The sequence below is a fragment of the Chiloscyllium plagiosum genome, unplaced genomic scaffold (genome assembly GCF_037043375.1).
Source record: "Chiloscyllium plagiosum isolate Xiang-an unplaced genomic scaffold, Cpla_swu_hap1 HiC_scaffold_28, whole genome shotgun sequence".
Taxonomy (NCBI): Eukaryota; Metazoa; Chordata; class Chondrichthyes; order Orectolobiformes; family Hemiscylliidae; genus Chiloscyllium; species Chiloscyllium plagiosum.
This window is the reverse complement of record NW_028270166.1, coordinates 28,597,997-28,624,989: the sequence shown is the minus strand read 5'-3', so window position 1 is coordinate 28,624,989 and position 26,993 is coordinate 28,597,997. Positions and strand designations below refer to the sequence as shown.

The following is a 26,993-nucleotide window of genomic DNA, read 5'->3' as shown; positions in this document are numbered from 1 at the left end:
TGTTGAAACAGCTTGAGGAGCCAGGTGATGTACTCCTGCTCCTATTTCTTAAGTTCAGTTAATGAAATTGTAAAACCCCCTTTGGTGTCATACCTAAAGCACTCAAGAATGAACAAGTGGAAAATACTTACAATTACTCATTCAGCCAAAAGGTCAACATAAACTGTGGCCGGAGGGAAAAATGTAACCAATGAATAAGAGTTCTCTCAATTACTGTTAAGGCATTGGTTTCTAGAATTAGATCCAGTTGATTCAAAGATATAGATTCTTGATCAACCGCACCAGATTCTTAGTTATTTAAGGCAGATAAGTGAATAATTTTGAAAACTCACAATCACTGGGATGCAAATTACTTATCTGGCCGCTAATACTGGTCACTGCTGTGATAGGTGAGGATAATTCCACTGTAAACATCCACCGTCTCTATCACCAAAGTGCCATGCTTGCAGTGGAGAGAGTGTTACGTTCAGTATGTCAAGTCCCCTGAACTCCATGCATCATCCTGACTGGGATATGCATTAGTATTCCTTCATTGTCACTGCATCAAAAATCCAGAACTCACTACAGAATATTGCAAGAGTAGCATTTCAAAAAGGAGGGCCACTTCTACCATTTCCAGTGTAACACAACCAGTGAAGCTTACATCCCAAAAACAAAAATGAAGGTAGGGCAATTTATGCTGCTCAAATACAAAAGCTACACTAAATTAGTCCATATATGATGATGGAAAGGTGGAATCAACAAGGTTGACTATGCAGTTGCCATATGTATTTAACCATTGAACCAAGTACATTTGTCGAAACACTAAGAAAGCTAAAATCTTACCTCACATGCATGGATGTGGCCCCAAATATCACATTTGTTCCAAAGATAGGAAAAGAAGGTGAAACATTTGGTTTGTTATATAATAAATTAGGTTGCTCAATGCGTGAAGGCAATGCATCAGCTCCTTTATATTACATACAGAAATATCACACTTGGAAACTGTTGCTAGGATTGCTGACACTATTGTAGAAATAGCCAGGCTTTGCAAAGCAGCTTATACACACTAGGAGAAAGTGAGGACTGCATATGCTGGAGACCTGAGTTGAAAAGTGTGGTGCTGGAAAAGCGCAGCAGGCCAGGCAGCATCCGAGGAGCAGGAGAATCGACGTTTTGGGCAGAAGCCCTTCTTCGGGAAAGTCATTCCTGAAGAAGGGCTTATGCCCGTAATGTCGATTCTCCTGCTCCTCGGATGCTGCCTGGCCTGCTGCGCTTTTCCAGCACCACACTTTTCAACTCAGCTTATACACACTGCAAACATGGGCATTACATCAACATTTATCCATTATGCCAGACAGGGGAGAGAAAGCATATAGTTGGAGAAATGTAGAAAATGCATATCCAGAGCTTGTGGGAATGGATAGTGCTGTTGTCCTGAAAAAGGACAAGACAATTCTACTTGATGATAAATGGATTGGCAGAGCTTGAGTCCTTTCCAATAGCTTACACTGTGAAGATCCTGGAGATACTAGTAGGTAACAAGTATCTGACAGATCCAATCCTGAAATAAGACAGATGGTACTAAATTTTGAGGCCCAGTCATGCTTTGTATTTGTTACACCATCAGAAATGTACATGTTTACAGTCAGGCATTTTGGAATGAAGAATACATACATTATGTGCTAACACTGGTTGATCCTGTTTTGACAACAGCCAGAAATTACATACTGGCATATATTGCTGATATTGCAATTCTCAGTAGGGGATGGGATGAGTACTTCTTTCACGTCACCAATGGACGAACCAAGTTGAGCCAAGCAGGGTTAGCTGCTCGGGTCAATAAGTGCACCATTTTCAATTAAGTATTGTAATATAATGTTTTTCAGATGAGCAAAAACATAACCGTCAAGATTACTTAATAGTTTGGATATACCACAACATAATATGGCAAGTAAGTTGTCAATCTGTACTAAAAATGTTATGCAGTACAATTTCGCAGTGAACAATTGTCTGAGTGCCATTGCTGGGGGAAACATCAGTTCTACCACTTATCCATTTTGTTTTCAGTGTTGTCACAAATGTTAAAAGAGCCAACAGTGATTAAGACAGGATGCTCTACAATGACTGCAGCCGGACAGCTGCAAAGTGGTTTGTGTGACAACAGTATAATCTTTCTGGTCAATTGTTAAAAGACTACCATTTGGAAATTCTGCAATACACGTGCAATTAATTTGTGAATATTACTTTAGATTTAAACTTCCATAAATATAAAGCAATCTGAACTAATAAAGTAACAGAAACAATTGGTGAGCAGCTTGGACTTCACAGTAATTTGTTTGCAGTCCATTAATATTGATTTACATTTTACTAATTCTATTAAATGTTTTATTTATGATTGTTTCAGCAGTGCAACCCAGAATAAAAATAATCACTGTCTAGATTAAAACTGTCCAGTATTGAAATCGGTAGCTTAATTCACTGGTGGAGATACTAGAAAACATCAGAAGTACAGAAAGCAGATGGACAGCACCCAAGGCTCACTGGGGGGTTATAACGCTGTAGCTTTTTTGGCAAATCCTTGCAGCACATAGCACATCTATGGATTAAGAATGGAGATCATTTATATCCTTCACAAATCCACTATTGATACACTGTTACAAAATTTGTTAAAATATTCTCTTTGTGAACAAATTAACAGCTAAGCAGCACTTTCATAATATAGCTATGCTGTCATCCATAATATGGGAAATCAGCTCTTGTTCAGATGATGTTAAAAAAAACCCTGCAAATTCACAAAAGAATGGGCAATACTATAGCTTGTAGTCTTGAGCATTAATTACGTATTGTGGTGCTGTCTATTTAAGTCAACTGGCTGAAATGATGAAGTCCATGAATTCAGCAACAGATATATATCATGGTCAATGCTGGTCGGTTTATGACAAATCAATGAGATGACTGTACCAAGTGGAGCTTGTTGATTGTATTTATTAGCTGGTTAACACCTTGATTTTTCCTTCCTATCTTCTCTTTGAATGAATACAACATCTCCACATTTGGTCCACACAGCAGTCCGGCTCCAGAAAATATTTTGCTCATTTGAAGCTGTTCTTGAAGATCAATGTCCTTGGCAAGTTTTACAACACATCTGTCTGAAGTAGGGCCTACTGCAGAATTTAAATTTTAGCACCAGTGGGCAGTAAGCCACTTTATTCACATCCCTGCATTCTGTGGAATGAAAATAAACCATAATCAAATCACAATTCTCTTTGCTATAAGGCATGTTTTGCATAACAATGTTAAGAAAAAAAAGAGAAATCCCCACTCATTATTGCTGTAACATTTTCTTCAATGCAGCATATCCTTGACACAACCACCACTGATCAATATTATCAGAGACTTGTAACAGCATAAATTTCACCAAAGTCTTTTTCTAACATTCTGGTTGGGAGGGATTATTGCAGTGGTGGCAGGTTTATCTGGTAGGTTTTAATGCTGTGATGTGTGTTATTGAGGGATTATTGGATAATTTAATACTATGGTGGGAGATATAGTGGGAGGCTTTTGGAAGGACTAATCCTGTGATGAGGATCTTTAAATGTCAGAGAATCAGTGCTCTGACAGGGACTTATCCAGATAGTATTGAGGTGTGGGTTTTACTATGAGAATTAAATTGCAGAGTTGGTGGGCTTACCTGGAGGATTAATCTAATTTAATTTGATGAGGTGGGGGAGCAGTACAAGGAGATTAATGGTCAGGTTGGGTTCAGCGGTAGGTATTGGAGGTAGGGTCTAGTCACATGAGGACCCAGGGAATGACACACTTAGAACACAAGATTACATCTATATTTGCGATGCAACATTAGCTTGCAATGTTAACATCAATGAAAATAACAACAACAACAATAAAAGAAGTGAATGGCTAATTAAATAAAGCTGACAGAAAGAGAACTGGCACTCTGTCCCATTAGGAGGTGGTGCTTCCTTCAAGAATGCACCCCATTCCCTCCTGCAATTGTCTAGGCCCCAGACATTAAGGGGTCAATCATCTGAATACCAGCCCATGAATTTGAGAACCAAAGTTTACTGGGGGTAGGTGGGAATGTGGAACTGAGGTCACTATTAGATCAACCATGATCTTCTTGAATGGTAAATTAGGCTCATGGGGCTGTAAGGCCTACTCCTGCTCCAAACTTATATGTGGCAGTGGAAGGCAGAGGGGGTGGCAGTATGGAAAATACGTAGACCCTACCCAATAACAATACTTAGCAGAAAGGAAGACGGTTGTGGTTGCTGAAGGTCAATCAGCTCAGCTTCAAGACATCTCTGCAGGAGTTCCTGCAATGGTAACTGAGGACAACTACCTGATGAAGGAGTAGTGCTCCAAACGCCAGTGCTTCCAATTAAACCTGTTGGACTATAACCTGATGTTGTGTGATTTTTAATGGAGTTCCTCAAGATAGTGTCCTCGACCCTATCAACCTGAGCTGCTTCATCAATGACCTTCCCTCCACCATAAGGTCAGAAGTGAGGATGTTCACTGATAATTGCACAATGTTCATGTGGTCCATGTCCAAATGCAGCAAGACCTAGAAAATATTCAGGCTTGGGCTGACAAGTGGCAAATAACATTCAGTCCACAGAAGTGCCTGGAAATGCCAATACCAAACAAGAGAGAATCTGACCATCAACTTTTGATATTTGATGACATTACCTTTGCTGACTTTCCCACAGTCAGCATCCTGGGAACTACCATCAATCAGAACATAAATTGGACTAGCCATATAACTACAATGGTTACAAGACCATGTCTGAGCTTTGGAATCTTGCAGCTTCTGACTCCCCAAAGTTTTCTGAACTTGTCCAAAGGTACAAGTCAGGGAACTTGGTCGAACACTCCTCACTTGCCTGGATGAGTGCAGTTCAAACAACAATCAAGGAACTTGACACCATCCAGGGCAAACATGCATTCCCTCACTACTGACACTTAGTAGCAGTAGTCTGTCGAATCTACAAGATGCACTGCAGAAGTTAAAGTAGGCTGCATAGTCCAAACTCATGACCATCATTATAAACTCACTAAGAATAAGGACATCAGATACATGGAAACACCACCACCTTCAAGTTCCCCTCTCAGAAATATATTGGTGTTTCTTCATTGCCACTGACTCAAAATTCTGGAACTCCCTCACTTATGTACTGCACCAAATGATCTGCAACAATTCAACACAGTTCACCAACACCATCTCAAGGACAACCTGCGATAGGCAACAAATGCTGATCCGGCCAGAACACCCACATTCTGTGAATCAATAAAAAAAAGCAAGTCTGCATGCCTAGAACATGCCTACACTAAGTAGCAAATAAAGGAAGGTAACCTTTCAACTTGGAAGTTGGAATGTGAGGAGCATAAGCTTTGACATGAACAACAACTTTCACTCCACAGTATGTGTACACAAGACTGCCTTGTTTGACTGTGGGTAACATAAACCTGGTATTGACATCACCACTTCACAAGAAATCAGATTAGCTGACACAAACTCTCATCATGAGACTACTAGCAGGGACAAGGAAAATTGGAAGCATGGTGAGGCTTCATAGTAAGTAAACACTCGTCCAAGTCAACTGAGTCACTGGTAGCAACATTAAAGCGCTTCATCTTCCTGTGGCTGTCACCTGATAAAGACAGAATCAATACCATACGTGCCTCTGCACTAGGTTTGCACACCAGTCTCTCTGTATACCTTTACACAACTCCATAGGTGAAATTCTGAGGTATATGCTAAATGGCGAGAGACAATGCATTCTGGGTGACGACATGCTTTGGGGCAGACAGTGCTTCATGGTCAACATGCCTCAGTTATCACAAGGGACAGGGGAGATCAACGATAAATAATGACATCTTTCTGAGTTGAATGCACTGAATGGATTCTGTTTCAAGAACATTTTCTTTCAGGGCAAGAAGGCCCTTGCAACCACAGATGCATTAGTTTGTCTAAGCTGTGAATGGTCTCCATCACAGTTCAGGACAACCATCATCAGAAAGTAACAAACATAAGGAAAACACTGGAGTTTGGAATTTTATTCAAGTCAGACCTGTGTGTGTTTTCCATGCAACATCCAGCCCCAGTGCATCAAATAAATTCAGAGATGGAATATTCTGATTTGTGAGGTTTAAGAGTCAATAGAGTGTGACAACTGGGAATGGAAGCCATAATGAAAAACTTCATTATTTTTGTACCCAAGGAAGTACAAACAAAATGTTTATGAGTTTTGTTTACATTAAATCATCTGATCAGATTTTTCACATGTTAGATGTAACTCAGTGAGGAGCAGTGTATAATATTAGTATGACTTCTGTGTGCATATGTCTCAGCTCAAAGTGCTGCTTCTATGATTCACAGGCAGCTGGGAAATCATAGAATCCCTACAGTGTGGAAGCAGGCCATTCAGCCCATCGAGTCTACACTGACGCTTCAATGAGCATCCCACACAGACTCACCCCATTCCTGTAACCCTACATTTCCCATGGTTAGTTCACTTAGCTTACACATCCCTGGTAATTTAGAATGGCCATTCCACATAACCTGTATGTCTTTGTACTGTAGGAGGAAACCAGAGCACCTGGAGAACACCCACGCAGTCATGGGGAGAACATGCAAACTCCACACAGACAGTCACCCAAGATTGGAGTTGAACCTGGTTCCCTGATGCTGTGAGGTATCAGTGCTAACCACTGAGCAATCATGCCACCCCAGAGAAGGTATCCCCTGTTGACTACTGAGACTACAGTGACTTGCACCAGTTACCATGGCAGCAGCAACAACCCTCAAGAACTGAGGAGCTTTACAGATCGCACTCATGGCAGACCCTGCTTCACAAAGACCGGTCTTTGATGCCCTGTAGGGAGATACTCCATCTGAAGTAGATTTGTTTGCTGCATATCCATTGCCTCTTACAAGATGGATGGATGCCAGAAACATTCTCTTGAAAGGCAATTAACAATGTAATTATCTTCTGGTTGTCTCTAATTTGCAATGAAAAGTATTTGGAATGATCTTCAAACCAATACTCTACAGTTTGCCAATACATCAGTAAGCTTTCCTTATCAAGTTATTAGCAGGATGAAAAAAGGTTTCTTGATACAATTAGTGAGGACTTAGCTTAATCATTTTAAATTTTGTGTTTTTTGTTTAAGGAAATATTATACTATTCTTTTGTTTGTATTATATTCTATTTGAAAACACTCATTTATTTGAAATTAGCAATTGCATGAGAAGTGCAGATTCATGTCAATGTGAAGGTGTAATGGAGAGTAATTGAATATTTTCATAGCTTGAGTCACCTTTCAGACCATCCCTTCTCCTACATTCTGCGAAATGGAAAGTCTCTATGGAAAAGCTGTTTTGTCATTGACACTAAATTGGAATGCATTCTGCTACAATACTTTAAATTTTAATAATCAGAACATAATTATGACTTCTTGCTTTTTGAGGAATCTTTAAAACTTTACTTCATCTCTTACAACATAAACAAAAGAGAATTTATTTTCCTAAGGCAACTTCATCATCAGATTGGGGAATAAAAAAATCAATGTCTATATTCAAAATATCAATTTTTAAATTTAAACAGATGTCCTTTATGCCAGGAGACAATGCCTCCAAATGGTTACAATGAGATCTCAGTGCAGTTATGTTAGTTTCAACAGAGTTGTAATTTCTCAAGGTGTCTGATCCCAAGAAAAAAAGGTACAATGATATTATTAGAACTTTTATCATTTGATGAATGGGGAGTCATTTGAACAAGAAGTGGTCCTGTAGTTCTTCTTTTGATTTTAAATGTACAAAGCCACTTTGAAAATCTGCCAAAACTTTGCGATTTAATTCATGGACAGAAGACAATGTGAATGTGCCTCCCATAAATTGCACCAGCAAACTGGCCCAAACATGGTGATACCAGATGTCTGCCATTGTCAGAGATGTACAAATATTTGAGATAACTGTTTCTCAGGAAAGAGAAGTACTGATTCCCAGTTGGCAGCTAGTAGCCAATATTGAGATGACGAGATTACTTTGTAGGCAATCATGAACACAAACTCAATCTTGCCATCATGTTTTCATGATCTTGGCTCTTGACAAAGTGTTAATGAGCATTATTAACATTATTCAGTCCTTAACATTTAAAAATGGGGCAAAAATTGAAAAATTACAAAACTGTGCAAAATGTGATTTAACTGGTGAGGGAATCTGTCAACAAGATTTCAAACCAAGTTGAAAAGGGACTCTTCCTTCCTCAACATTTGAACGTGAACATTTATCACTCTCAAAATCTGATTTGCTCCTAACAGCACCTTCCAACATGTGAAAGAGATGCAGTATTTGCCCTTTTGCTCTATCCTAAGGTCCAGGATAATCTCTCCAGATGAAGCAAGTGATAAACTTGTATTTCTCTCAATTACATATACTGTATTCACTGACCATGATGCAGTGTCTCCTACAGTGGGTGACCAAAACCAATGCTTTGCCTTGCTGAACACCTCCACTCAATTGAAAAGTGTGTGCTCAGTTTCCCTTCACTTGCCATTCTAATTTTCTCATTCTGATCACAGCTCTCTTGGTTCCAATGATGCTTGAGGAACCATATCCCAATTTCAATGAGGCATTTTACAAACTTAGAGTCTCAAAATTCAGTTCAATAAATCAGGTTATTAGCATTATTTACTTTTCTTTTGGACAGTTGATGCTGGTAATGAATCTTTTTAAATGCATTTATGGGATGCAACCGTCAATAGCTGGGATGGTATTTATTGCCAATCCCTAGATTCTCTTCAGAAGGTGATGGTGAACTGCCTTCATAAAACGCTGCAGTCCATGTGCTGCAGGCACACTCAAAATGTGTTATGTGTATATCCACTAAACCAAACTATTATTACGCCTTTTTAAAAATGATTTATCTTCATCTTTCATCTTGCACCACATCAGCCCTTGTTATGTAATCACTCCTGTCTTCCAACATATCACAGATCTTCCCTTTTGTTCTTCATTCTCCTTCCTCATCTTCATCTCCCTCTGTAGATTTTTAAATCTCATTAAATCTTTTAAACAATCTCTGGTTTTGATGCAAGATCACAGACTTCAAACAGCAACTCTCTCCACAGAAACTGCCTGACCTGCTGAATATTTCAAATCCTTCCATGTCCATCCCCCTCCCAAGCTCTGTAATCTCCTCTAGCCCTATAACCATCTGAGATATCTCTGCTATAGCTAGTACTACTGCCTCACAGTGCCAGGGACCCAGGTTTGATTCTACTCTTGGGTGACTGTCTGTGTAGAGTTTGCATATTCCCTCCGTGTCTGTGTGGGTTTCTTCCGCGTGCTCCAGTTTCCTCCCACAATCCAAAAGGTGAACGGGTCATGCTAAATTGCCCATAATGTCCAGGGATGGACAAACTAGGTGCATTAGCCATGGGAAATGCAGGATTACAGGGATGGGGTGAGTCTGGGTGGATGCTCTTTGAAGGGTCAGTGTGGACTCGATGGGCCAAATGGACTGCTTCCACATCGTAGGGATTCTATGATTTTATAATTCTAAATGTACTCCTCTAAATCTGGTCACTTATGCATTTCTGATTTTAAGTACTCATCACTGATGGTTGCACCTTCAATTTGCTAATTTCCAAGCTGTAGAACTTTCCAAGCTCAAACAATTTCTTGAAATCACCTCTTTGACTGCCCTTTGTCTATCTGACCTAATATTTCATTACATGGCTCAGTGTTATAACTTGTTTTATAAGACGCTTGTGAATTGCCTTGGAATATTATACAGGCAGTTCTTCTATAATGCGATAGTTACGTTCTTGTGCAACCCCATGTTATAGAAAAATCACGCAGTTTAGAAACTGCGCTTGAAGTATTGGTGATGTAAATGCATTACAGCCAACGCACATTTTAATACTTTGTGCTTTAGAAACAGTGTTCCTAATTCATCAATCGCGTCATAGTGAATTTGTGGTAACAAAATGCACATTACAGCAGAATGACCTGTATTTAATCGTATTTATGGTCCAACATTAACACAAGTTTTTTTTACTGTTTATAGCATTTACTGTTTATGTTCCAGATCAAGCTGTTCACCTAAGACCTAAATATATTGCTTCAGCAGAAACTCATCTAGACTTTATAACCACAAAATGAGAGCTCTACAACAGCATGAAAAGGTAGATTTACCTTCTGGATTCTCAGTGGGAAGAGCTTCACATCTGCTTTCACACTGCTGCATGGCTGCAGGCCGATTGGACTCTGGACATTCCATGGAAGGCTGACCAATGTAAGTCAAGCACTGAACCATTCGCATCTGCTGACCCAGACCACACTGTACAGAACACTAAGGAAATAAACAAAATGTAAATGTAAGCCTAAGCTGGTACAGAGTGAAGCATCAGAGGAAAGTAATTAATTTTTACAGCTTCTTTTATACCCAGCATAACAGTTGACACTATATGTATATCTCATGGTAGTGTCATGTGTTAGACATTAATCCAGAAGTCACATTTTCTAACAAATTAGATATCCTGCCAGTTAATCTGCTTTTGGTGAGACTTGTTGATAGTTGAATGTTGGCCAGAATACTCAGAGAAAACTCTTTCAAAAGGTGCTATGGAATGATTTATGTCTCTCTGAGAAGATAGAAAGAGCTTTAGTTCAACATCTTATCTGAAAGCGAGAAGCTTGGAGAATGTTGCAAGACCCCCTGGTTTTCACACTCCATTACACGCTCCATTTCTGAAGTCAAACCTGTCTCCATAAACTTGTACTCAGGGGTGAAGGTGCAATGAGCTGAGCTAAGATGATTCCATTAAAGTTGTGCAGTCTTACTGGGTCCCCTTCTGCAAAGGAGAAAGTTCAAACTAGCAGCTACAATAAACTGAAAAAGTATCTTAATTGTTTCAATTTTTAAAAAATCTAACTGTTAGTTTACATTTTTAAAATGAAATTGAATTTCCCATGGTGGATCTGAGGAGTTAAGGGACTGGCCTCTAGGTATAAAACACATATGAGGAAGGGAGTGGATATTGATTCAAAGAGGTTCGGGTTAACGATAAGTGTAAACTTTCCACTCAAACAACTTCATGAGTTACACTCTGAAGTAATTTTTCAAGTCTTACATCTGAGCTCGAATTGATGAAAATAGCTTTATTTTATAGGACCTTCGATTTATATATTTATTTATATCTTCGATTATAACAGTATTTTCTTGAATGGGACAATAACATATTATTGGATTGATTACCGGACTCCATTCTCCTGCTAGCCAGCGAGGAAGTGGACATCGTTGTGAAGTACATCGTATTCGGGTGGGAGGTTTGGAGTCTGCAGGGCAATGGGAAGCTGGATATGTCATGGTGTAATCACTGCTCTTGCAAAGTACAATACGATGCCGGTGACCTATTCCACAACTTGGTGTGCACTGTGAAGATAAAGAGAAAGGCATGCTTAAAATTTTGAAAGGTGCTACACATTTCACCAGGATTCACTTTATTCTATAAGTTGGATGCAACCATCAAAAGTTAATGAAGACTCAGAAATTCTCTGCAGTGTTTTCAGGACAGAATTTTTATTCACCTCATGGTACATTTCCACGTAAAGTTCCAGGAAAGTGGACATCATATCCTGAGGGCAGATACCTACATATCATCCATGATGTGTCCCAATATCTCCCACTACAGACATGAACGAAAGGTGCAGTGCACAGTAGCAGTGTCCTCTGCCTGCAAGCACTCAAGCTCAATTGTCATTCCAGTCTTGGTTCAAACATTCAAGCACTGGAGACAGAAACTGCAGCGAGAAACACTAACATCCCCCACCCATTCCTTCCTGGGGAATTTGTGGGATCAGGAAACAGGGTGAGATTCACACTGGTCCTGGGTTCCATCTTAAACTGGAGAGATTGTATCACAGTTCCACACCTTTCAATGACCTGAACATCTATCCTAAAAAGAAATGATTCATCTTGACTTTAATTAAATATCACTGAGTTGCATTCAAGTATTTCTTTGACTATCAATAAACAATGTCATATTGATTGAAGACTTAAACCTTACAAGTAGAATGAAGTACACATTACCTCAGACCAATCAAGAGGAACCCATTCTGGTGGACAGGTATGGTTATTGCAGCTTTCTTTTATTAGAGGGCGTTCAGTCATACAGTGACTATCATCCAGTACTTTTTGCTCAGAAGCAGTGACCTTTTGGACACATACAACATCACGAGTGCGAAGTCCCCCATTGCAGGTCCGACTACACTCGGACCATTCACCTACAATCCAGCTGGAAAATGAAAAATATAAAATGACTTTATGTTTGTGGACAAACACATAAAGGAAGTCTTGTGGCACTGTGAGTATTATCCCTGCCTCTGAACCAGAAGCTCCAGGTTTCAGTCCCAGGACTTGATGGTCAAGGAAGGTACATTCATAACACGGCCAAATAGATTGATTGACAACATACAAATCTTTCCAACATATGCCACTGGGTAGGTGGCGAGATTGGGAGAGGTCTTTGTTCAACTGTGTGATGGAAAGAAGGCTGGACTCTCTGTCACCTATATAACAAATACAATATGAAAAGTACACATTGCTACAGTAACTCAAAGTGCCTGAATGATCCATAATATGTTGCTACCACAAACCCAAACTCATAACCACATAAAATGAACACCTCAATGACAGTGCACTCTTCAAATATCTGACATCAATATTAGGTGGCTTGGATGCTTGCCTGGATTTTTGCAGACATAACATTCATTCTAGTTACTTATGCACTTTGAGTACTTGCTTCTGAAACTGGGATCCATGGTAAAGCCAGACATATCTGGAAATGATGTCAATGGCTGATGAAAGTAAGCCCCAATTTTAATTGTGCACGGAGTTGTGTGACAGGGTGGCCACCAAACCCTGAACTTGCACAATAAGAGACGCAAGCAACTGTAACAGTCAGGGATAGTCTCCAGGCCACAAGTGTATGCAGTCAGGCAGGAGGGGGAGTGCATGTGGGTTTGCTGACAGCACCAGTCCCTCAGTCACAGTGTGAACATCTCCAGACAGTTAAACTGCTTCAGTCACATCAACAAACTGGATGTTGATTGGAAAATTCCATTCAGCCTCCTGTAAGTGCACCTTAGAAGGATGTTAATGAGCTTAACTGGCTACCCACCATGTGAAGGCAGGTAGCCTTACTGCTCACAAAACTAATTTGCCAAAAAATGCCTGATACAAGGGATGGAGGTTGAAAAGCTGATACATTTGCTGGGGCACTGTCTGCTTCTACTCACATCCCTGGTAGGGCCCAAAATATTCAGGTCCACAATTTTCTAACATTGTTTTGGAGACCTTGGTGTGGAGGAGCTGCTGAAGAGCAGAGATGCCCTGTATCCACAGGAGACTTAGAGGCCCTCCAGACTAACACTTACAAGACAGTGAGACAGACTCAATCTCAGAAGTCTATCCTCAAGGACCTGATGTAATGCTCAAAATCACACAATAACCTCATACGAGTAGTCAAGGTCAATTTAATGCACCTTTAATTGTCATATTACACCAATACAGCAACTAACCCACCATCACTCACCATCCTCCTTCAGTCAGGACTCATACTGAATATTCAACACTGCTCTAAACCTCACACCTACACATCATTGAATGGTAACATTACCATTAACAGCTACATCAGACAAATCAATCGCATGACATTCACTGATACAAATCTTTCTATCTTTCAAAAGGAGACACACAATCAGTGTCAGAAGATGCTAATGGTGCAGGACAGGTGTGGATGCATGTATTATCCCCATGAAGTAGACAGTAGTCACAATATTGGAGCAGCTCGAGGCAAGACCTCAGCTGGGAGTCGGCCTGAAATGAGAGAAGATGCTGGTATTTTCATACCTGAACCTCCGTTTTCACTCACCTCCCCTTTTCCAATTTTTTTTTTCTGATTTAGAAGCAGGAGATAGGGTAAAAGTATGAACCTCTTACTCCCTACGTTGCATGCCTGTTCACCGCCAGTCCATTTCTGCCTTTCGCCTTTCAGATACTGAAGCAACAGTGGAAGACGATGATAATGAAGAAACACTGCCTTTAGATCACACATTCAAAGTCTCGAGATTAAACAGGGCAATTACTTGTCATTTAGAGGAGAGTTCAGAAGTGGGGTCTGCACCTGGTGAAACATTGGGTACTTGTGGTTTCAGCTAGGTCAGGAATCAACGGCAGTGCATTACCAGAGGAGATGCTATTAGGGGAGCATTCACACATGGGGTTTGATGGACACGGATAAAGTTTCAATGCAGTTGCCTACAAATGATGATTGGGATACACAATGGAATGCTTGGTGCATTGGGAGCCCTGCCAGAAAACCTGCCTGCAATGTCAAGCAGTATAGGAAAGGTTAGCACCAACGTATCTCAGAACCTTGAGCAGAGCTTAACCTCCAGCCTGTTGGACGGTCCAGCACGGAATGGTGACCAACTCCATTACTGCACTTGAAGATGCACCCTAATGTAGATGAGGTGTGATTGATGTCTCAGCTTTCAGTGTGGCACAAATGGAAGTTACCTGATCCAAGCATGCTGCGATGGAAACTCAGATTTCTCTCAAACAAGGTCAAACTGCTGCCAGCTTTGCCCTTCAATGCAATTCCGTGCTTAGCTCTGCCCTTTTAACACATGATTCAATATATAAGACCTTAATTTAAGTTATTCCCAACAGTTTACCTGCACAGTTTGAAAGCATTTTCTGGAATAGGAATACCTGACTATCAGTGATTTGATGTGAGAAAATTATAGAATGATAATGCTCAGGTGAGGGACATTCATCCTGGTGCTGGGTCTTTGACAGATAGTTTCCATTCCCCTCCTCTTTCCCTGGAGCTCTGGAAATCTTTACCCTTCAGGAGTTAAGCTACTTCATTTTTGATCATTACTTTGGGATTTGTTCTACCACCTTTTAGGAGATTCCAGATCATGAAATATGCATACATACACAAAACATCGATTTTAATCTCTGAATTAATTTGGCGAGAGAACATGAATACGGATTAGGAGCAGGAATATATTGGCTGTCCACTCTCCTCAGCCTCTGTATCATTCAAGATGATCATGGCTGACCTGTTTGTATTTCAAATTCCACTGACCCATCTACTCACAATATCCATTGATCCCCCTATTGAGCCTCAGAATCCATCTCTGTCTTCAAAATATTTCATGATTTTATCCCTACCACCTCCTGAGACAGAGTGTTTCAAAATCTCACAACCCTCTGAGGGAATAAAAGTCTCCTTAACTCTGTCTGAAAAGGGTGTCCTCTACTTCTGGGCTCACCCACAAGAGGAAACATTTTTTTACCAGTTTGTCAAGGTAATTGGGGATAATATGCACTTCAATCAAGTTACTTCTCTCTCCTCTAAACCCAAAATGGAAACAAACTCATTTTGTCTAACCTTTCCTCATAAGGCAATCTGCTCGTTCCAGGTATTAGTCTAACAAATCTCACCTGAACCCCCTTCACAATATTCATATCATTCTTTAAATATGGAGACCGAAACAACATGCAATATTCAGGACATGGTCTCACCATTACCCTGTCTACCTGAGGCATAAATTCCTACTTTTATGTTCAAGTTGTCTTTTATAATAGGACAGCATCACATTAGCCTTATTTATTTACTGGACATGAATATCAACTGTTTGTGACTTCTGCACTAGAACACTGAGCTCCCTCTGAACTATGGAATTTTACACTTGTTCATTGAAGTAATACTCTATGTTTATTTTCCGTGCCAAAGCAAACAATTTCACATTATCCCACATTAAATCCATCAACCCGTGAGTTATCTGCAGGCTATCTATATCCATATCTATATTCTATATCCTTCCTTTGTACTCTTCACAACATATTTTCCTACTTATCTTTATGTCACCTACAAATTTAACTACTGTGCCTTTGCTCCCTTAAATCATTCAAGTCATTGATATAAATAAAGAGAAAAGGCTCAGCACAAACCTTTGCAGGATGCCAGTCTTCATATCTTTCCAAGCAGAAAAAATACCTAATTTTGCATATTTCTGTGTTTTCTGCCAGCCACTTAGTCTTAGTCTTCTGCCATGAGGGTAGAAATTTCTAGTTTTAAAAAAGTTGACTTAAGCATCTTAAGGACATTCAGGTATTAACTAGAGGCAAAAATGATTTTGCAAAAATGTAAAATAGAACCAGATTTTGTGAATGAAGATAGTTTCCTCAGTGACTCTGGAAGATGTCTATTTATTGTTACCGAACAAACTCAGGCATTGGTTAGATGAAATTTTGCCCCATTCCATTTAGTTTGTGGCAGTGTGACACAGCTATAACATTTGCTGTAAGTATTAACCCAGTTCTTGTGTTACTTACACTGATGTACATGGCTCAGTGTTACAAGCACGTTGTTTTTCTGGAAGTTTGTTTTCACTGTTACAGTAATGAGCAGAAACAACAGAATTATCATCCAGTTTCTTGCATACGACAGCCTGTGCCTGTATACCTATACAGGAATGATAAAGTTTGATAATTAGTGAAATTAAAGAGGTGCGAACCATTATGAAAATCATTGCTTAATTTACAGTTCATTAGCTCTTGTAAATTCTGTGCAATTTTATTAATTTGATCCTGAAGTTAATCTGAAGGAAGAACGAACTATTGGAATCATGCAAGACTCAATAATTTTACTTGTTTTTAAATCTGTTTTTGTTGCTTATTTTGACATATTAAACTCAAATGCATAACCACAGCTCAAATATTACAGGGGAATTTTACAATCTACCACCTTGTGTTTGCTGGGATATGGCATGGGAAGAGAAGTAGGTAAATGGTGTCACAAACTCCTGGGAACATGAGAGTCCAAGAACCACGCAGTCTGTGAATCATTGGATGCTGTCACATCGAGGGGTGCAACCAGGCTTCAACATTTCTATTAGCTCAGTGGGCTTGCAATTTTCCCAAAGGCAGACCAGAAATAGTCAGGTCAAAATTAGATTCACTTCATTGAATTTTATTTCCCTTAAAAATACTAATCACAGTGATCATGGCACATTCTGAACAAAATGCCTCGAGTGCCAGTAAATTACATAAAAGAACCAGTTTGCAACAGCTATGCTGAGTGAAGGATATAAAACTAGCCCTGATATGTGACATCAAATAAAAGCATATTTTCTGATTTACCAAAAAACACATGGGAGATTTGTCAGTCAATGTCATGAAAATGAACTTTATGGTCAGTGATCAACACTTACTCATGTTAATTGGGTCTCTACTCATCTGTTAAATTTGCAATTGCCCACAATACCTGCAACAGTCTGTGTGTACTTAATCTGTCATCTTTTCAGTAGCAAATATCAGTGATAGTGGGCACTGGTATTTTCCTAGATAACCATCCTGGCACTGTGTGGCATTTGCATCTCTGTCAGTAGGTGGTATAGGCTAAGGGTTGTTTGAAATGGCTTACTGCCATCAGTCCTTTGCTTTGCTTTGTCTTGGGCCTATCCAGTGGTTAGTGATGGAGAATGTATCACCGCTGAGTATCAAAAGATGAGGCACTGTTCTTAGATAACAGGAAAATTTACTGTTTGATACCAACATGTACAACCACATTTGATCACACATAATTACTAAGACTGTAGAAAGCTAGTAAGGATGCATCTGCTCTTTCCAAAAGCCTGAACTCATTGTCTCCACAGGCTCTGCGAGACATCCACAGAGTGGGTGGAGCCAACGAAACATAAACATTAAACTCTTCAAAACCATTCCCTAATCCAACAGGCATCACTCTAAGTGCACAATCAGGTCATGGGATTGATTTTTCAAACACATTACTTGGTGGTTTTGAAAATTTTGCATCCGAAAATATTTTGCTTGTTTTCTTTGCTCTCTGATAACAAAAACAAATTCTTTTAAAATAATTTTCAACACAATTAAATTTATTAATTGTATTTGTATTGTTTAATGTCTCCACTGATGCTTTATTCACATGAATTAGCTTCTCCAAAATTGTATTTAATATTTTCTCAAATTTGTTATCCTATGAACACAATTTGGAGAGTGCAGCTTATCTAATTTTCAGTGAAAATTCAATACTACCCAGTCAGCTGTACTGTCAGAACATCTTTCTTCAACTTCTTATGCCCAGTTTCTTTTTAAAGCTACTAAATCAAAAGGCCTCAAGAAACAGCTAATTTTTGGTGTCGCTCCAAGGAAATTCTGATCTTATATCTTTCTTTCAAAAAGACCCAGGAGTTAAAGCTTATTTTTTAAATCAACCTGTTCAGAAACATTATTACAGGTGAGAATTGAACCTACACCTCCTTTGGTGGGGCCACTATCACTGCACCATCAGAGCTCCAAGACACCAGTTAAAGGCATTTTTAAAAAAAAAATCAACCTGTTCAGCGATATTATGGTAAACACCTGGAACAGGTTGGAATTTGAACTCAGGTCTTGTGGCTCAGAGGTAGGAACAGTACCACTGCTCCATAAGAACCTCTGAAAGGCACCAGTTAAGTGTTTTCTCATTATCCTATTCAGAGATGTTATTACACATTTCTGGAGCAGGTGGGGGTTGAACCTGAGCATCCTGGCCCATGAGGTAGGGACACTACCACTGCACCACAAGAACCCTAAGATTAAATATTGATATGAACTGTTCACTTCAGCTGTGATTCCTTGCTAGTCAGAAAAAAAGCTATCTATTAATTCCTTACATTCCATGAAGCACTCAATTATTATGATTCCTAACACCAATTACTATTGCAAAATTTGCTAACATGTATTCTCAGGAGTGAACTCTTTGCAAGAGTGGCCAGGAAAGAAAGGTCCAACAAAAAGAATTGTGTTCACTCAGAATGGTATGGTCATAAGCAAAATGAAGATGGTATTCTCTAATCCTCATAATCATAGTGGGTTTTCATATTGCTCTACATACCTCCTGCACATATTGCAGTGCACTTGGACCAAGGAAAATATTGCCACTCATAGGTTGCCTGTGTATCTCCACTGACTGTGCGTGTGATGGGTGCATTAAATTTGTAATGAATGCCCTGATTTTCCTCTTGTATCAGCACCTGCATGGGAAATGAAAAGTAATTCACAACAAATTCATATTTTTGTCCATTTGAATACTTACTACATCAAAGTGATAATAACTTTCTAGATTTTATTTACTTTGATACTCAGAACTTTCAAGATACATCATGGTCGCTTAGTACAACTAACTACTGCAGTCGTTGCTAGTTACATCACATTCCTCTTTAACAACAACATAAATTCTGAGTAGAAATGAACTGAGTGGAAATTGGATACAAATTTGCTTTGAAGTTGGAGACAGAGGTTGGTGGCACAGGGTAGTTTTTCAGACTGGAGGTCTGTAACCAGATGTGTGCAGCAAGGATTGCTGCTAGGTCCACTGCTTTTCGTCATTTATATAAATGATTTAGATGTGAATATAGGAGGTATGGTTAGAAAGTTTGTGGATGACACCAACATTGGTAGTGTAATGGACAGTGAAGAAGGTTATCTCAGAGTGCAACAGGATCTTGATCAGATGGGTCAATGAGCCGAGAAGTGGCAGATAGAGTTTAATGTAGATAAATGTGAGGTGCTGCATTTTGGCAAGGCATACCAGGGTAAGACTTATACAGTTAATGGTAGGGCCTTGGAAACTATTACCAAAGAAAAAGACTTGGGGGTGAAGGTGCATAATTCCTTAAAAGTGGAGTAGACAAGGCTTTTGCACACCTGTCTTCACTGGTCAGTGCATTGAGTATAGGAATTAGGGCATCATGTTATGTTTGTACAGGACATTGGTGAGGCCACTTTTAGAATATTATGCTCAATTCTGGACTCCCTGCTATGAGAAAAATGTTGTTAAACATGAAAGGATTCAAAACAATTTAGAAGTATGTTGCCGGGACTGAAGGTTTGAGCCATGGGGAGAGGCTGAATAGGCTGTGGCTGTTTTCCCTGGAGCATTGGCTGCTGAGGAGTGACTTTATAAAGATTTATAAAATCACAACGGGCATAGATGGGGGAATAGACAAGGTCTTTTCCTCAGGTTGGGGAGTCCAATTCCCTAACTTGCTAAATACACTGAGTACAACACCTATACTAATAGGTAGGATAACACAAATTTGTTTGGAAGTAAGATTCCTTAACAAAATATTATTAAATTGGCTGTACTTCTAAGCCTTCTTTCCATTTTGCCAAAATGAAGAAGAACCTGTGGCTAATTAACTTCATTTTTAACTAACTTCTCATGTATCCTTGAAACTTCACCTGCTTTACTTAAATTATTAGTATTCAAACATCAAAAGAAATAATGATTACCATAAGGAAAAGACTTGCATTGGTAGGTCCTAATGCTTCCAGACACTCTGGCTCATCATCGGGCCTCTTATAGTGGAAAGCAGTTCCAGCAATATCAAACCGCTGTGGTGTATCTATGGACCAGCCACCATTAATAAAGTATTCTTCACCATCAGATTTCAGTGCTTAAAAAGGAAGTTTAATATTAATTAAGAAAGTTTCAATGATATTACTAGTACAAATTCTTTTCGTTCACCGGAAGTCGCTGATTTACAATTCTAAGAAATAACAGTGGCTGAATCTAACTTCATCATCTTCTACTCTGCCAATCCTACTAATGGACCCCCCACCCTGTCTCCTAAATAGGGTACAATGTCACTGATTACTTCACACATCCACTATATTCTTCCCCTCAACCTAGACAATAAACACAGTCATGTTATTTAACCACAGGACAGTATTACAATTGAACTCGATTCTTCCATCATATTGCATATGTATTTTTACCCAGATGTAAAACAATTTGGTGTGGTTAATAATTTACACTTCCCTGCAGGGAGAAAGTGAGGACTGCAGATGTTGGAGATCAGAGTCGAGAGTGTGTTGCTGGGAAAGCACAGCAGGTCAAGCAGCATCCAAGGAGCAGGAAAATCGACGTTTCAGGCAAAAGCCCTTCATCAGGAATACAGGAGCAAACAGGAGCAGAGAATAGACAATATATTAAATTTGTAAATAATATAAAAAAGAGCAAAATTAGTTTTATGATAACGTCAAAAGGCTTCCTGATGAAGTGCTTATACCCGAAAAGTCGATCCTCCTGCTCCCCGGATGCTGCCTGCCCTGTTGCGTTTTCCCAGCAACACACTCTTGAGTCTGACTTCCCTCAAAGGACCATACATTTCTAAAAGTTACAAAAAAGAGTCATATTGCAATTGAAAGATAAACTCTGTTTCTCTCTCTACAGATGCTGCCAGATTCACTGAGTTTCTCCAGCATTCTCTGTGCTTTATCTTTTAAAAGAAATCATCCATGGAATGTAAGTGTTGTTCCCTGGGCGAGCATTTATTGGCCATCTTTAATGGCTTGCTAGACCATTTCAGAAGGCATTTATGAGCCAACTATATTCCTGTGGGACTGGAGTCACATCAAGGCCAGACTGGTAAGGATGGTACATTTGCTTCCAAGAAGAACGGTTGTGAACTAGATGAGATTTTACGACAATGTCACATGGTCGCTATTAAGCGAGGTTTTAATTTGAGAGTTAATTTTTAGTTTAGACTTTGCCACCTGCCATGGGGACCCTTGTCACCAGTTCATTATCCTGAGTCTCTGGATAACAAGTTTAGTGACTGTTACCACTACATCACTGCCTCCCTTGAAGTATTTAAAATGATACAAATTTCAGCACAGCTCTTCATTGACTCATTACAAAAGAATGGAAATCATGGTGAAATACTTCGAGGATTTTATTAAGCAATTCCTTACTAATAACTAGTATTAATAATAAACTGTGAGAACTCCAACAATCTGCTGTTAACAAACAGGAGCAGGGTATAGACATAATTGATTAAACTTCTAAATGATATAAAGAGCAAAATTGGTTTTATGATAATGCCAAAAGGATGGGCAGCATCGTATTTGAGGGAAAATATATTTCCATCCTTTACTGCAACAACTCTTCCTACGTTCCATTTTAACTCACATTCCATAATGCCTTTCCCTGCCCAATATGTAATTATAGAATCAAAGCAAAACCAATATAAATTTGTACAAAGACATTTTGGAGGTAAAGTTGTACCATGCATTATGGTAAACAAACACACTATGTGTACTCATGTGTAGAATCCAGGCCCAGAAATCACTGTTAGCAAAAAGAACATTTCAATAATTGAATTTCCTGCTTGTACCGGCAAAGCTGTATCTATCACCTAGTTAGCTATGACTTCATACTTGATCTTTTCTGTCACAAAAAAGAACTGCTAATGTCTGCAGTAATGCTCCTTGGCTATCATTTAAAAGCAAACATCAGGTACTTTTTCTTGTTCTTTCACAGGATGTGGGTATCTCTGGCTGCACCAGCATTTATTGCATATCTGAAGGTGGTGGTGGTGAGCTACTGTCATCCATGTGCTGCATGTTGATCTACAATGCCCTTATTGGAGGGAATTCCAGGATTTTGACTCCGTGACACTGAAAGATCAGCAACATATTTCCAAGTCAGGATGGTGATTTACTTGGAAGGGACCTTACAAGTGCTGATGTTCCCATGTACTAACTGCTCTTGCTTTTGTAAGTGGAATTGGTCGTGGCTTTGGAAGGTGCTCTCTCAGGAGTCTTCGTGACTTTCTGCAGTACATCCTGTAGATGGTACATACTGCTGCTACTGAGCGGCAGTGGTAAAGTGAGTGGATACTTGTGGATGTGGTGCCATTCAAATTGGGCTGCTTCCTCCTGGATAGTTTCCAGCTTCTTGAGTTTTGCTGGAGTGGCACCCATTCAGGCAAATGTTGAATATTCCGTCACACTTCTGACTTGTGCCTTGTAGATAACACCTCTCCATACAGCTCTCAAGGCAGCTTCAGTGGAAAATAACCTACTGCACGCCGCCCTCTGGAATCTACCTTTGCAAAGCAGGTCTAGAAACAGAGGCAGTGGTTTTTGTTAAGGTTAATTCTGTGCAGTTCCATATTACATTGCACTGGGCGCTGAGTCAAAATCCTAAGAGTTTTGGGGGTATACCTTCACCACCAGAGACTGCAGCCATTCAAGAGGGCAGCTCATCACTGCTTTCTTCAGGCAATTTGTGAGGCCAGTACATATTGGACTAACCAATAATATTCACATCTCACAAAGGAATAGACAAAAAACAACAAACTACAGGTTGCTCCCTGTGATATTCATTAACTGTTGCAGGATGAATTTAAGTCGGTTAAAAATGTGCTTTGGTCTGCCCAAAACTTGTTGGTACTTTCCAGCTCAAACAGCTGTACAGAGACTGACTACAGCTTGGGGCAACAGCCACTGAGGCTTAGTGGGGAAAGGTCACATAGCACCAGTGTGTTCCCCCCGCCACAGCACACTGAGAGACTGAAAACCATGTAAAACCCTCACGTGCTGTATGCACCAAATGAAGGTCTGGCATGACGTGTAAATGCACATTGTTAGTATAACCTGCAATAAGGTACTTGATGTATTGCATTGAAATAGATTAATCTATAGTGCACTTTTTGTTTGTCAAATTTGAATTGCTATGTAATATACAGTTGCAAATTTTATGAGTATGTATATTTTTGAAAATTAAAACAAAATTTGCTTTTTGAAATAAAGGAGTTAGATTTAAGATACTTGGCATATAATGAATGAGCTTAAAAGATACAGGAAGTATTGCAGGAGATTATGAAAAAAAACCCATCTAGAACAGGAAGAGATTTTGAATAAAACTTAAACATAGCTGCTCAATTGCAAGTTTTTAAATGAATTAAAAGCAATCCTGTTTAATGTTAAGGATGTGCATGGATGATAAGAAGTATGAATCTGATACAGAGGAATCACTGAATGCTACATGTTAGACAAGATCCATGTGTAAGTAAACATCATAAGAAGAATGGCACAGGACCACCAATGTGGTTTTGAAAATGTTGGATAGATAAGAACACTGCCTACTTCCCTTTGTAGCAAAGGTTTGCCTTCAACATGATTCCAAAGCTGCCTGCAAATTGTCTGTACAATTGCCATGTTCTGGAGGAGAATCACATTGGAATCAAAATATTAATACTGTCTTTCCTGCTCCACAAATGCAGCCAGATCTGCTATTTCTATTCTATTCTTTACATTTCAGACTTCCAGTGTCTTTAGTGTTTTGTTTTTATCCTATATTTACTCTTGATCAATAGAAATGCATGTAAAAGTAGTTCATGCCATAAAACAGAAGACGAGGCTATCATATTACAGAAGCTAACAATATTATCAAATATCACATTAGACATAGATAGATAGTCACTGTTTCTACAATACATATATCTTCATTGAATCAATAGACAATAGACAATAGGTGCAGGAGTAGGCCTGAACCGCCATTCAATATGATCATGGCTGATCATTCCTAATCAGAATCCTCTTCCTGCCTTATCTCCATAACCCTTGATTCCACTATCTGTTCATTGTATGTTGTCTTTTTGATGCACAATATTCACATTTGTATTTGATGATCAGACAGAACAGAGGATCGAAGTCATACTAAAACTGAAAATGTTATTGCATGATGTATCAGTGTCCTCTGGAGCAGGAACAGCTGTTCTTCACACCCTTCTGTGTACCAATGTCCTTTTGCTTCTCATCAGCTTTCAGGGAAATTCTTCTTTTAGAAACCAGATTGCGAACCGTACATGAGCCAAATATTGGCTGGTCAATTCTTGCTGAGGATTCCAAGAATCACATATGATCCATTAATGATTCAAAAGGTCTTCTTGGCTTCATATGGGCCCTGCACACCCCAGCTAGGTTCTGAGATTTGCTTTTCTATTTGTGTTCATTAAGAGGTTGCTCTGGGCAGATTGGGAAAAGAATGCCGCAAAGCAAAAACAGTGTGGACATAATACCATTACTGTAATTTGACAAAGAGGACAAAATAACAAAAGCTGACTATAATTTTCATGGACTATAGTAATCTTCAAAATAGATGGGCAGATGGTTTTTAAACAGCCAAATTATTGCCCATCCCCAAGAACAATTGTAAAGGTGGTGATGAGGTCCTTTCTTGAACTACTGCAGTGCATCTGGTATATGCACATACAGACACATAATGTTGTTGGAAGTGAGTTCCAGGATTTTGACCCAATGACAGTGAAGGAACAGCAATAACGCTCCAAGTTAGGATGGTGTGTGGCTTGGACAGGAACTTGCATGGTGGTGTTTCCTATGCATCTGCTGCCCTTGTCTCTCTCGGTGATAGAGATTGTGGATTTGGAAAGTGCTGTCAGAGTAGGTTTGCTGTATCTTGTAAGTGATATTTGCATCAGCTACTTGACATTGATGGTGGAGGACTGAAATCCTAGGTTGGTGGATGGACTACGAACCAAGTATCTAGAGGAAGAATGCCTCATCTTCTGCCTCGGCACACTCCAACCCCAGGGCTACAATGTGGACTTCACCAGTTTCCTCATTTTCCCTTCCTCCACTTTATTCCAATTCCAACCTGCCGGCTCAGCACCATCCTCATGACCTGTCCTACCTGCCAATATTCCCACCCGCTCCAACTATCCGCTCCACCCTCCTCTCTTACCTACCTTTACCCCCACCTCCATCCACCTATTGCACTCTCAGCTACCTTCTCCCCAGCCCCACCTCCTCTCATTTATTCCTCTGCCCTGGAGGCTCCCTGCCTCATTCCTGATGAAGGGCTTTTGCCCAAGATGTCAATTTTCCTGCTCGTTGGATGCTGCCTGATCTGTTGTGCTTTTCCAACACCACTCTAATCTTGACTACAAATCAAGTGCACTGCTTTGCGCTGGATGGCATTGAGCTTCTTAAATATTGTTGGATCTGCATTCATTCAAACAAAAGGAGACTATCCCATCACACTCCTAGCATGTGCCTTGTAGATTAGGGACAAGCTTAGCGAGCCAGGAGGTAAGTTATTTGTCTTAATGTTCTTAGCCTATGATCTCCTTTTGCAGCCACAGTATTTATGTGATTGGTCCAGTTCAGGTTCTGGTCAATGGTAGCTCACAGGATGTTGATAAAGGGAAATTCAGCGACGGTAATGCTCTTGAGTTTCATGAGGAGATAGTTATGTTCCCTTTTGTTGTACATAGTCATTGCCTGCCACTTAAGTGGCAATTAAAGTTTGTGCCACACTTGTCAAATGCTGAATGTTGTTCAAGGTTTTCTGCATAGGACGATGATTTTTTCAGTATCTGAGAAATCACGAATGGTGCTGAACATCATGTAATCATCAGTGAATATCACTACTGACCTCATGTTGGAGGTGAAGCAATTAAAGATATTTCAGCCTAGGACACTAACCCTATCAAACTCCTACCAACATCTGTAGGGAAACTGAGGACTGGCATTAACAAGGATGTGGAATTTATAGGAAGGAAAGACAGGAGGAGAAGTCTTGTTTCAGACAGTGTCTTCTCTAGTTTTTCCAGAATTGGGATTGGTAATTGCTATCAGAGTTCATAGTTAAGTGTCCTCCTGCACAATAGTGTAATAAACATTTGATAGATCCTTTCCAAATCTGTAATGTATCACCATTTTGTGTTTGTTCACCTGGAAGGTGAATTGTGGACTGTTTATTGGCTTAGTATTCCAGGACCATTTGTCACTATTTTACCTCAGTTTCAGTTCATGTAGACTGGTGATGTCAAGAAACAAGGTCCCCAAGGACACTACAGTGGGCTAAGGATCTGGACATCTGAAAGAACCGGAGAGCAAGGGAAATGAAGCCAGAAGATGGTGTTCAATTTTTTTCTTTTCTTTAGCATGTGAAATGGGATATGGAAGAGATGCCCGACTCAGTTAGCTGGCAGAAAGACAAATGAATGAGTAAGATCAAGAGTAGAAGATTCAGGAACCAAAGGGATTGTGAAGTATGGTTAGAGAGAGAAAGGAAGACAAGTACAGACA

At 39.6% G+C, this 26,993-nt stretch overlaps 1 protein-coding gene across 1 annotated transcript in view; it reads right to left on the bottom strand.

Annotated features, from left to right (window-relative positions):
* Positions 1 to 1,574: 1,574 nt before the first annotated feature.
* Positions 1,575 to 26,993, bottom strand: part of LOC122565296 (A disintegrin and metalloproteinase with thrombospondin motifs 6-like) — a 164,630-nt gene continuing 139,211 nt past the window's right edge. Inside the window, exons 19-25 of the mRNA XM_043721104.2 lie at positions 20,385 to 20,548; positions 18,985 to 19,123; positions 16,422 to 16,551; positions 12,102 to 12,306; positions 11,268 to 11,444; positions 10,205 to 10,361; positions 1,575 to 3,207 (exon numbers count right to left, since the gene is read on the bottom strand). Of these exons, the coding sequence (XP_043577039.2) occupies positions 3,098 to 3,207; positions 10,205 to 10,361; positions 11,268 to 11,444; positions 12,102 to 12,306; positions 16,422 to 16,551; positions 18,985 to 19,123; positions 20,385 to 20,548 (1,082 nt within the window). The 3' untranslated portion in view covers positions 1,575 to 3,097. The remainder of the gene's footprint in view (positions 3,208 to 10,204; positions 10,362 to 11,267; positions 11,445 to 12,101; positions 12,307 to 16,421; positions 16,552 to 18,984; positions 19,124 to 20,384; positions 20,549 to 26,993) is intronic.